At 41.2% G+C, this 12,500-nt stretch overlaps 1 protein-coding gene across 1 annotated transcript in view; it reads left to right on the top strand.

Annotated features, from left to right (window-relative positions):
• Positions 1-12,500, top strand: part of LOC122253992 (hatching enzyme 1.2) — a 59,319-nt gene that overhangs the window by 17,662 nt on the left and 29,157 nt on the right. The window contains exons 2-3 of the mRNA XM_086532493.1: positions 11,569-11,673; positions 11,867-11,970. Of these exons, the coding sequence (XP_086388619.1) occupies positions 11,569-11,673; positions 11,867-11,970 (209 nt within the window). The remainder of the gene's footprint in view (positions 1-11,568; positions 11,674-11,866; positions 11,971-12,500) is intronic.

Below are 12,500 nucleotides of genomic sequence, written 5' to 3' on the forward strand. Positions count from 1 at the left end.
TCGTGTTGCATTATTCGTTTCTCTCTGTGTTCGCATTATTCTTTTCTCTTGTGTGTTATCTTTTTCTCTCGCGGTTTGTTCCTCTCGGGTTCGTTTCTCTCGTGTTCGTTATTTTCGTCCTCTTCTGTGCATTCTGTTCCTCTTGTTTTGTTTCCTCTCTGTGTTCTTTCGTTTCTCCTGGTTCGTTTTGTTTTCCTCTTCGGGCTTCGTTTCTCTCTGTTGATTATTCTTTCCTTTGTTGTTCTGTGTCTCTCTGTTATTCTGTTCCTCTTGATTTTCTGTTTCCTCTTCGGTTTTTCTCCGTGTGTTTCGTGTCCTCTCTGTGTTCGTTTTGTTCTCTCTCGTGTTCGTTTCTGTTCCTCTTGTTCGCATTATTTGTTTTCCTCTCTCGTGTTGATTATTTGTATTTTGTGTTTCGCAATATTCTGTTTTTCTGTGTTTCGCATTATTTGTTTTCTCCTGTGTTCGCATAATTTTGTTCCTCTCTCGTGTTCGGAATATCGCCGCATGTTTTTTCTCTGTGTTGATTATTCTGTTATCCTTCTCGTGTTCGCATTATTCTGTTTTTCCTCTCTCGTGGTTGCGCCCATTATTCTGTTTTTCCTCTCTTGTGAGCGTCTTCTGATATTTCAGTTTTCCGTGTTCGCATTATTGTGTAATACCTCTCTCGTGTTCGCATTATTCGATTCTTCTGATTTTCCTCTCTCGAGTGTTAGCTGTTTTCTCTCTCGAGTTCGCATTATTATGTTTTCCTCTCTCGTGTCCGCATTATTCTGTCTTCCTCTCTCGTGTTCGATATTCTGTTTCCTCTCTCGTGTTCGCATTATTCTGTTTCCTCTCTCGTGTTCGATTATTCTGTCTTCCTCTCTCGTGTTCGCATTATTCTGTTTCCTCTCTCGTGTTCGCATTATTCTGTCTTTCTCTCGTGTTCGGTTTTTCTGTCTTTCTCTCTCGTTTTTGGTTTCTTCTGTCTTCCTCTCTCGTTTGTTATTCTGTTCCTCTCTCGTGTTCGTTATTCTGTTTTCCTCTCTCGTGTTCGGTTTATTCTGTCGTCCTCTCTCGTGTTCGCATTATTCTGTTTTCCTCTCTCGTGTTCAGTTTATTCTGTTTCTCTCTCGTGTTATTCTTTCCTCTCTCGTGTTCGGTTTATTCTGTCCTCTCTCCTCGTGTTCGTTTATTCTGTTCCTCTCTCGTGTTCGGTTCATTCTGTTCTCTCTCGTGTTCGCATTTCTGTTTTCCTCTCTCGTGTTCGCATTATTCTGTTCTTCTCTCTCGTGTTCACATTATTCTGTTTCTCTCTCGTGTTTCTCGGTTCGTTCTGTTTCTCTCGTGTTCGCATTATTCTGTTTTCCTCTCTGTGTTGTTCGTTATTCTGTTTTCCTCTCTCGTGTTCATTATTCTGTTCCTCTCTCGTGTTGTTATTCTGTTTTCCTCTCTCGTGTTTTTTTCCTCTTGTTTCGATTATTCTGTTTCTCTCTTTCGGTTTCTCTCGTGTTCGTTGCATTATTCTGTTTTCCTCTCTGTTCGCATTTTCTGTTTTCTCTCTCGTGTCGTTTATTCTGTTTTCCTCTCGTGTTCGCATTATTCTGTTTTCCTCTCTCGTGTTCGCATAATTCTGTTTTCCTCTCTCGTGTTTGCATTATTCTGTTTTCCTCTCTCGTGTTTGCATTATTCTGTTTTCCTCTCTCGTGTTCGCATTATTCTGTTTTCCTCTCTCGTGTTCGCATAATTCTGTTTTCCTCTCGTGTTCGCATTATTCTGTTTTCCTCTCTCGTGTTCGCATAATTCTGTTTTCCTCTCTCGTGTTTGCGTTATTCTGTTTTCCTCTCTCGTGTTCCCATTATTCTCTCTCGTGTTCGCATTATTCTGTTTCCTCTCTCGTTCGCATTATTCTGTTCCTCTCTTCGCATTATCTGTTCTCTCTCGTGTTCGCATTTCTGTTTTTCTTCGTCTCTCTGTTCTCCTCTCGTGTTCGCATTATTTTTTTCTTCTCGTGTTCGCATTATTCTGTCTTCCTCTCTCGTGTTCGCATTATTCTGTCTTCCTCTCGTGTGATTTCTGTTTCCTCTCTCGTGTCGCATTATTCTGTCTTCTCTCTCGTGTTCGTTTATTCTGTTTACCTCTGTCGTGTTCGCATTATTCTGTTTCCTCTCTCGTGTTCGCATTATTCTGTATTCCTCTCTCGTGTTCGCATTATTCTGTTTTCCTCTCTCGTGTTCGCATTATTCTGTCTTCCTCTCTCGTGTTCGCATTATTCTGTTTTTCTCTCTCGTGTTCGCATTATTCTGTTTTCCTCTCTCGTGTTCGCATTATTCTGTTTTCCTCTCTCGTGTTCGCATTATTCTGTTTTCCTCTCTCGTGTTCGCATTATTCTGTTTTCCTCTCTCGTGTTCGCATTATTCTGTTTTCCTCTCTCGTGTTCGGTTTATTCTGTCGTCCTCTCGTGTTCGCATTATTCTGTCGTCCTCTCTCGTGTTCGCGTCTTCTGTTTTCTTCTCTCGTGTTCGGTTTATTCTGTCGTCCTCTCTCGTGTTCGCATTATTCTGTTTTCCTCTCTCGTGTTCGCATTATTCTGTTTTCCTCTCTCGTGTTCGCATTATTCTGTTTTCCTCTCTCGTGTTCGCATTATTCTGTTTTCCTCTCTCGTGTTCGCTTTATTCTGTTTTCCTCTCTCGTGTTCGCATTATTCTGTTTTCCTCTCTCGTGTTCGCATTATTCTGTTTTCCTCTCTTCGTTTTTCGGTTTATTATTGTTCCTCTCTCGTGTTCGCATTATTCTGTTTTCCTCTCTCGTGTTCGCATTATTCTGTTTTCCTCTCTCGTGTTCGCATTATTCTGTTTTCCTCTCTCGTGTTCGCATTATTCTGTTTTCCTTTCTCGTGTTCGCATTATTCTGTTTTCCTCTCTTGTGTTCGCATTATTCTGTTTCCTCTCTCGTGTTCGCTTTTCTCTGTTCCTCTCTCGTGTTCGCATTATTCTGCTTTCCTCTCTTGTTCGTTATTCTGTTTTCTTCTCTCGTGTTCGGTTTATTCTGTCGTCCTCTCTCGTGTTCGCATTATTCTGTCTTCCTCTCTCGTGTTCGCATTATTTGTTTTCCTCTCTCGTTCGCATTATTCTGTTTTCTCTCTCGTTTGCATTATTCTGTCTTCCTCTCTCGTTCGGTTATTCTGTTCCTCTCTCGTGTTCGCATTATTCTGTTTTCTCCTCTCGTGTTCGTTATTCTGTTTCCTCTCTCGTGTTCGCATTATTCTGTCTTCTCTCGTGTTCGTTTATTGTTTTCCTCTCTCGATTATTCTGTTCCTCTCTCGTGTCGTTTATTCTGTTTTCCTCTCTCGTGTTCGCATTATTCTGTTTCCTCTCTCGTGTTCGGTTTATTCTATTTTCCTCTCTCGTGTTCGCATTATTGTTTTTCTCTCTTCGTATTCGTTTTCTCTCTCGTGTTCGGTTTATTCTGTCGTCCTCTCTCGTGTTCGCATTATTCTGTTTTCCTCTCTCGTGTTCGCATTATTCTGTTTTCCTCTCTCGTGTTCGCATTATTCTGTTTTCCTCTCTCGAGCGTCTTCTGTTTTCCTCTCTCGTGTTCGCATTATTCTGTTTTCCTCTCTCGTGTTCGCATTATTCTGTTTTCCTCTCTCGTGTTCGCATTATTCTGTTTTCCTCTCTCGTGTTCGCATTATTCTGTTTTCCTCTCTCGTGTTCGCATTATTCTGTCGTCCTCTCTCGTGTTCGGTTTATTCTGTCGTTCTCTCTCGTGTTCGCATTATTCTGTTTTCCTCTCTCGTGTTCGCATTATTCTGTTTTCCTCTCTCGTGTTCGGTTTATTCTGTCGTCCTCTCTCGTGTTCGCATTATTCTGTTTTCCTCTCTCGTGTTCGCATTATTCTGTTTTCCTCTCTCGTGTTCGGTTTATTCTGTTTTCCTCTCTCGTGTTCGGTTTATTCTGTCGTCCTCTCTCGTGTTCGCATTATTCTGTTTTCCTCTCTCGTGTTCGCATTATTCTGTTTTCCTCTCTCGTGTTCGGTTTATTCTGTTTTCCTCTCTCGTGTTCGCATTATTCTGTTTTCCTCTCTCGTGTTCGCATTATTCTGTTTTCCTCTCTCGTGTTCGGTTTATTCTGTCGTCCTCTCTCGTGTTCGCATTATTCTGTTTTCCTCTCTCGTGTTCGCATTATTCTGTTTTCCTCTCTCGTGTTCGCATTATTCTGTTTTCCTCTCTCGTGTTCGCATTATTCTGTTTTCCTCTCTCGTGTTCGGTTTATTCTGTCGTCCTCTCTCGTGTTCGCATTATTCTGTTTTCCTCTCTCGTGTTCGCATTATTCTGTTTTCCTCTCTCGTGTTCGGTTTATTCTGTTTTCCTCTCTCGTGTTCGCATTATTCTGTTTTCCTCTCTCGTGTTCGGTTTATTCTGTCGTCCTCTCTCGAGTGTCTTCTGTTTTCCTCTCTCGTGTTCGGTTTATTCTGTTTTCCTCTCTCGTGTTCGCATTATTCTGTTTTCCTCTCTCGTGTTCGCATTATTCTGTTTTCCTCTCTCGTGTTCGCATTATTCTGTTTTCCTCTCTCGTGTTCGCATTATTCTGTTTTCCTCTCTCGTGTTCGCATTATTCTGTCGTCCTCTCTCGAGTGTCTTCTGTTTTCCTCTCTCGTGTTCGCATTATTCTGTTTTCCTCTCTCGTGTTCGCATTATTCTGTTTTCCTCTCTCGTGTTCGCATTATTCTGTTTTCCTCTCTCGTGTTCGCATTATTCTGTTTTCCTCTCTCGTGTTCGGTTTATTCTGTCGTCCTCTCTCGAGTGTCTTCTGTTTTCCTCTCTCGTGTTCGGTTTATTCTGTCGTCCTCTCTCGTGTTCGCATTATTCTGTTTTCCTCTCTCGTGTTCGGTTTATTCTGTTTTCCTCTCTCGTGTTCGCATTATTCTGTTTTCCTCTCTCGTGTTCGCATTATTCTGTTTTCCTCTCTCGTGTTCGCATTATTCTGTTTTCCTCTCTCGTGTTCGGTTTATTCTGTCGTCCTCTCTCGAGTGTCTTCTGTTTTCCTCTCTCGTGTTCGCATTATTCTGTTTTCCTCTCTCGTGTTCGCATTATTCTGTTTTCCTCTCTCGTGTTCGCATTATTCTGTTTTCCTCTCTCGTGTTCGGTTTATTCTGTTTTCCTCTCTCGTGTTCGGTTTATTCTGTTTTCCTCTCTCGTGTTCGCATTATTCTGTTTTCCTCTCTCGTGTTCGCATTATTCTGTTTTCCTCTCTCGTGTTCGCATTATTCTGTTTTCCTCTCTCGTGTTCGCATTATTCTGTTTTCCTCTCTCGAGCGTCTTCTGTTTTCCTCTCTCGTGTTCGGTTTATTCTGTCTTCCTCTCTCGTGTTCGGTTTATTCTGTCTTCCTCTCTCGTGTTCGGTTTATTCTGTCTTCCTCTCTCGTGTTCGGTTTCTTTTGTCTTCCTCTCTCGTGTTCGGTTTATTCTGTCTTCCTCTCTCGTGTTCGGTTTATTCTGTCTTCCTCTCTCGTGTTCGGTTTCTTCTGTCTTCCTCTCTCGTGTTCGGTTTTCCTCTCTCGTGTCGTATTCTTTCTCTCTTTCGTTTCTTTTTTGTTTCTGTTCTCTTCTGTTTTCTTCTCTCGTGTTCGGTTTATTCTGTCTTCCTCTCTCGTGTTCGGTTTATTCTGTCTTCCTCTCTCGTGTTCGGTTTATTCTGTCTTCCTCTCTCGTGTTCGGTTTATTCTGTCTTCCTCTCTCGTGTTCGGTTTATTCTGTCTTCCTCTCTCGTGTTCGTTTATTCTGTCTTCCTCTCTCGTGTTCGGTTTATTCTGTCTTCCTCTCTCGTGTTCGCTTTCTTCTGTCTTCCTCTCTCGTGTTTGGTTTATTCTGTCTTCCTCCTTCGAGTGTTTTTTGTTTTCCTCTCTCATGTTCGCTTTATTCTGTCTTCCTCTCTCGTGTTCGGTTTATTCTGTCTTCCTCTCTCGTGTTCGGTTTATTCTGTCTTCCTCTCTCGTGTGTCTTCTGTCTTCCTCTCTCGTGTTCGGTTTCTTCTGTCTTCCTCTCTCGTGTTCGGTTTATTCTGTCTTCCTCTCTCGTGTTCGGTTTATTCTGTCTTCCTCTCTCGTGTTCGGTTTATTCTGTCTTCCTCTCTCGTGTGAGGTTTCTTCTGTCTTCCTCTCTCGTGTTCGGTTTATTCTGTCTTCCTCTCTCGTGTTCGGTTTATTCTGTCTTCCTCTCTCGTGTTTGGTTTATTCTGTCTTCCTCTCTCGTGTTCGGTTTATTCTGTCTTCCTCTCTCGTGTTCGGTTTATTCTGTCTTCCTCTCTCGTGTGAGGTTTATTCTGTCTTCCTCTCTCGTGTTCGGTTTATTCTGTCTTCCTCTCTCGTGTTCGGTTTATTCTGTCTTCCTCTCTCGTGTTCGGTTTATTCTGTCTTCCTCTCTCGTGTTCGGTTTATTCTGTCTTCCTCTCTCGAGTGTCTTCTGTCTTCCTCTATCGAGTGTCTTCTGTCTTCCTCTCTCGTGTTCGGTTTATTCTGTCTTCCTCTCTCGTGTTCGGTTTATTCTGTCTTCCTCTCTCGTGTTCGGTTTATTCTGTCTTCCTCTCTCGAGTGTCTTCTGTCTTCCTCTCTCGTGTTCGGTTTATTCTGTCTTCCTCTCTCGTGTTCGGTTTATTCTGTCTTCCTCTCTCGTGTTCGGTTTATTCTGTCTTCCTCTCTCGTGTTCGGTTTATTCTGTCTTCCTCTCTCGTGTTCGGTTTATTCTGTCTTCCTCTCTCGAGTGTCTTCTGTTTTCCTCTCTCGTGTGAGGTTTATTCTATTTTCTTTTCTCGTGTTCGCTTTATTCTGTTTGCCTCTCTCGAGTGTCTTCTGTTTTCCTCTCTCCTGTTCGGTTTATTCTGTCTTCCTCTCTCGTGTTCGGTTTATTCTGTCTTCCTCTCTCGAGTGTCTTCTGTCTTCCTCTCTCGTGTTCGGTTTATTCTGTCTTCCTCTCTCGAGTGTCTTCTGTCTTCCTCTCTCGTGTTCGGTTTATTCTGTCTTCCTCTCTCGTGTTCGGTTTATTCTGTCTTCCTCTCTCGTGTTCGGTTTATTCTGTCTTCCTCTCTCGTGTTCGGTTTATTCTGTCTTCCTCTCTTTCTCTTTCGAGTGTCTTCCGTCTTTCTCTCTCGTGTTCGGTTTATTCTGTCTTCCTCTCTCGTGTTCGGTTTATTCTGTCTTCCTCTCTCGTGTTCGGTTTATTCTGTCTTCCTCTCTCGAGTGTCTTCTCTTTTCCTCTCTCGTGTTCGGTTCATTCTGTCTTCCTCTCTCGTGTTCGGTTTATTCTGTCTTCCTCTCTCGAGTGTCTTCCCTTTTCCTCTCTCGTGTTCGGTTCATTCTGTCTTCCTCTCTCGTGTTCGGTTCATTCTGTCTTCCTCTCTCGTGTTCGGTTTATTCTGTCTTCCTCTCTCGTGTTCGGTTTATTCTGTCTTCCTCTCTCGTGTTCGGTTTATTCTGTCTTCCTCTCTCGTGTTCGGTTTATTCTGTCTTCCTCTCTCGTATTTGTTTATTCTGTCTTTCTCTCTCTCGTGTTCAGTTTATTCTGTCTTCCTCTCTTGTGTTCGGTTTATTCTGTCTTCCTCTCTCGTGTTCGGTTTATTCTGTCTTCCTCTCTCGTGTTCAGTTTATTCTGTCTTCCTCTCTCGTGTTCGGTTTATTCTGTCTTCCTCTCTCGTGTTCGGTTTATTCTGTCTTCCTCTCTCGAGTGTCTTCTGTCTTCCTCTCTCGTGTTCGGTTTATTCTGTCTTCCTCTCTCGAGTGTCTTCTGTCTTCCTCTCTCGTGTTCGGTTTATTCTGTCTTCCTCTCTCGTGTTCGGTTTATTCTGTCTTCCTCTCTCGTGTTCGGTTTATTCTGTCTTCCTCTCTCGTGTTCGGTTTATTCTGTCTTCCTCTCTCGTGTTTGTTTTTTCTCTCCTTCTCTCTCGTGTTCGGTTTATTCTGTCTTCCTCTCTCGAGTGTCTTCTGTCTTCCTCTCTCGTGTTCGGTTTATTCTGTCTTCCTCTCTCGTGTTCGGTTTATTCTGTCTTCCTCTCTCGTGTTCGGTTTATTCTGTCTTCCTCTCTCGTGTTCGGTTCATTCTGTCTTCCTCTCTCGTGTTCGGTTTATTCTGTCTTTCTCTCTCGTGTTCGGTTTATTCTGTCTTCCTCTCTCGAGTGTCTTCTGTCTTCCTCTCTCGTGTTCAGTTTATTCTGTCTTCCTTTCTCGAGTGTCTTCCGTGTTCGGTTCATTCTGTCTTCCTCTCTCGTGTTCGGTTTATTCTGTCTTCCTCTCTCGTGTTCGGTTCATTCTGTCTTCCTCTCTCGTGTTCGGTTTATTTTGTCTTCCTCTCTCGAGTGTCCTCTGTCTTCCTCTCGTGTTTAGTTTATTCTGTTTTCCTCTCTCGAGTATCTTCTGTCTTCCTCTCTCGTGTTCGGTTTATTCCCGACTTCTTCTCTCGAGTGTGTTCTGTCTTCCTCTCTCGTGTTCGGTTCATTCTGTCTTCCTCTCTCGTGTTCTGTTTCTTCTGTCTTTCTCTCTCGTGTTCGTTTATAGTCTTTCTCTCTCGAGTGTCTTTTGTCTTCCTCTCTCGGGTTCGGTTTATTCTTTATTCCTCTCTCCTGTTCGGTTTATTCTGTCTTCCTCTCTCGTGTTCGGTTTATTCTGTCTTCCTCTCTCGAGTGTCTTCTGTCTTCCTCTCTCGTGTTCGGTTTATTCTGTCTTCCTCTCTCGAGTGTCTTCTGTCTTCCTCTCTCGTGTTCGGTTTATTCTGTCTTCCTCTCTCGAGTGTCTTCCGTGTTCCTCTCTCGTGTTCGGTTCATTCTGTCTTACTCTCTCGTGTTCAGTTCATTCTGTCTTCCTCTCTCGTGTTCGGTTTATTCTGTCTTCCTCTCTCGAGTGTCTTCTGTCTTCCTCTCTCGTGTTCGGTTTATTCTGTCTTCCTCTCTCGAGTGTCTTCTGTCTTCCTCTCTCGTCTTTGGTTTCTTTTGTCTTCCTCTCTCGTGTTCAGTTTATTCTCTCTTCCTCTCTCGTGTTCGGTTCATTCTGTCTTCCTCTCTCGTGTTCGGTTTATTCTGTCTTCCTCTCTCGTGTTCGTTTATTCTGTCTTCCTCTCTCGTGTTCGGTTTATTCTGTCTTCCTCTCTCGTGTTCGGTTTATTCTGTCTTCCTCTCTCGTGTTCGGTTTATTCTGTCTTCCTCTCTCGTGTGAGGTTTATTCTGTCTTCCTCTCTCGTGTTCGGTTTATTCTGTCCTTCTCTCTCGTGTTCGTTTATTCTGTCTTTCTCTCTCGAGTGTTTTCTGTCTTCTTCTCTCGTGTTCGGTTTATTCTGTCCTCCTCTCTCATTTTCGGTTTATTCTGTCTTCCTCTCTCGTGTGAGGTTTATTCTGTCTTTCTCTCTCGTGTGTCTTCCGTCTTTCTCTCTCGTGTTTGGTTTATTCTGTCTTCCTTTCTCGTGTTCGGTTTATTCTTTTTTACTCTCTTGTGTCCAGTTTATTCTGTGTTCTTCTATCGAGTGTCTTCTGTCTTCCTCTCTCATGTTCGGTTTATTCTGTCTTCCTCTCTCGATTGTCTTCTGCCTTCCTATCATTGTTATTACTGTGTTTTTTTATCATATTGATCATTTTCGTTATCATCATTATCATCATAATTGTTATCATAATCATCAAAATTTCACATTAGCATCATTAAATTATCCAAAGCCCTTCATTTAATAAAACCACAAGAAATACAACCAAATATGGAATATATGTAATCAATGAACATATTTATATTATTTTGAAGTCACAGGTTTTGAAATTATAATCCTATAATCCTGTCTTTGTCATTCTTTCATAGAGGGCGATACACTGCAGGAAATAAATGAATCAGATTTCTATTTTTACTCGCGTGAGCTTGAAGTTACAAGGAAAATTCTACGAAATTTCAAAACATGTACAGATGTTTTGTATGAGTGTGCTGTCTATCAGGCATGTGCTGTGTTTAGGCACGTGTATACTGTGTGTCTGTCTCAGTTTTTTTTATTTTATTTTTTCTCTCTCTCTTTGTTTCTTTCTCTCTCTCTCTCTCTCTCTCTCTCTCTCTCTCTCTCTCTCTCTCTCTCTTTTATTTATCTGTCTATTTCTTTCTCTCTGTCTCCTATTTATCTGTTTATTTCTTTCTCTCTGTCTCTTATTTATCTGTTTATTTCTTTCTCTCTGTCTCTATTTCTCTATTTCTTTCTCTCTGTCTATTTCTCTATTTCTTTCTCTCTGTCTCTATTTCTTTATTACTCTCTCTGTCTCTCTCTCTCTCTTTCTCTCTCTCTTTCAAACTCTTCTTCTCCCTCTCCTCTCTCGCCTCGCCCCTCTCCCTCCTCTTCTTCTCCCTCCCTCCTCCCCTCTTCCAAAAGCAGTAACACAAAGAAAACCAGACGACCCCTCTTCCTCCCCCTCCCCCCCCAAAAAAAAAAGTAATAATGAAAAAAGTTTGCGAAGGTCACAAGCTGAAGCTGCGTAGCTGTTGCATTTGCAGCTCAGTTCAAAACACTTTTCATAATAAAAAAATAAAGAGAGAAAGCATCAGGGCATGATATCACTGGGTAAGAAAATGGATGGGTATTATTGTGGTATACGAAATGCTGACGGATACGGAACAGCAAACAAAAACAGATTTGTAGTTGTTGTTTGCGTGTATATAATGGATGAATGTTTTTTTATTTGTGATTGATAGGGGTATAAATAAGTAGTAAGTGTGCTTGTTTGTCAGTGGTAAAAATATGAGAAATGGTTTTACGAAGATATTTCTTCAGTTCCATGTCCCTTTGTCAGGCACTGAGACGAGTTCTGAATCACACAAATCTATTTGAGAAAGTCTTAATGATAGTCTCCATCTATCTCTCTATCTATCTATCTCTACCTCTCTCTTTTTCTTTCTCTCTCTGTTTCTCTGTTTCTCTCTCTCTCTCCCACTCCCTATCTCCCTTTACATCTCCTTATCTCTCTCTTTCTCTCTCTCCACAAATGCGAATACGATTTTCATGCCTTTCCCTCTTCTCTGTCTCCTTCATCTGTTGTTAATCATTTCTGTATATATAAACCTTAACTCCAACTGTACTTAAACACCTGAATGCCTCTCATGCCTGGATATAAATAAACACAGGTCTGTTTGAACTTGTGTCTCTTCTTGTTTTTGTTTTCTATTCTAATTATTATTGTGATTCCTTTGTTGTTGAATAATTATTTTCTTTTTTTTTAAGAGAATAAAATCAAATTAGAAGTCACAGTTGTCAAGGGCAAGATGAAGGCAAGGCCGTTTTTTTTTCTTCTTCTTTTTTTCTTTCTTTTTCTTTTTTACGAGAATGGAGTTTGTTTACGTTGATGCGGCTGAAGTGTTTTGCCTTTTTGCTTATATAGAAACGGATGAATTATTTTCACAGCTATCTTGCTATATAATTATTAGGGTTTTCATAAGGGTTGCTTTCGAAGCGTGTTTCGCAATACGGAAAGATCGTAGGAAACGCCCAGAAAACGTTTAAGATCGAAATGAAACGCAAATGTTCATCTGACTGCGAAACTCAAGCCAAGATTAGGATCATGATGTGAAGTTTGTTGACAGTTGTGATGCTTATGAGATGTTGAAGATGAGACCAGCTCTTGCAACCAGTGCAGCCGTACCACAACACTTAAAATTGTTACTACTTATTCCGCGGCAGTCACGAGGGCAAAGAAATTCAAATGATCATTATCCATCTATCCCAAGACATTTCAATAACGATCTTTAAACATTAAAAAAAACTAAATCATCTCTTAAATACAGCTCCATCATCCAATCACTCTAATCACATCGGATTGATATGATTCTATCCGATAGATAGAATCATCCAAAGTTTTAATTCTCTCCTCTTTTTTTTTAGGTGTAGTTCCAGCGTTGGCCGCCAGGGGTCTCGACAAGTGGTACGCCTCTCCCCCAGATGTTATACGCCCGGCATTGTTGTCCATGAACTGATGCACGTTTTAGGTAAATAAATCGGTTTTGATGAATTCATAAATGCGTGATAAATGAATGGATGAATAGGATGGGTTTGGTGGTTTTAATAAAATGCGTAGGTTGAATAGATTCGGAATAAGGGGATGGGTAAATAGATGGGTTTTGATGAGTGAATATAGTCGTAATAAAGGAATGGGTTAATAAGATGGGTGTGATAAATAAATAGATACGTAATAAGTGAATAGATAGATATATAGATTAAGAGACAGATCGAAACTGTATGAGGATAGATGGAATGGATAGTGGATAGGTAGACAGGCCGAGAAATTGATAAATGGATGGATTGATAGTAAATAACGATAAAAATAGGTAGAATAGGATACAAAGTAAGTGAATAAAAAGGTAAATTGAAAGATAGACGATAGATAAGTAGTATAGATACTGAGAGGGATGAAGAATAGATAGATATACATTTACTGAAAAAAAGTATATTTAAGAGGTGTTAAGTGAATTATTGATTAATTGATAAGTTAAAAAAAGTAAGAATTTTAAAGTAAAGG

The sequence above is a fragment of the Penaeus japonicus genome, unplaced genomic scaffold (genome assembly GCF_977035675.1).
Source record: "Penaeus japonicus unplaced genomic scaffold, GWHDUDI00000001_assembly GWHDUDI00000037, whole genome shotgun sequence".
In the NCBI taxonomy this organism is placed as follows: Eukaryota; Metazoa; Arthropoda; class Malacostraca; order Decapoda; family Penaeidae; genus Penaeus; species Penaeus japonicus.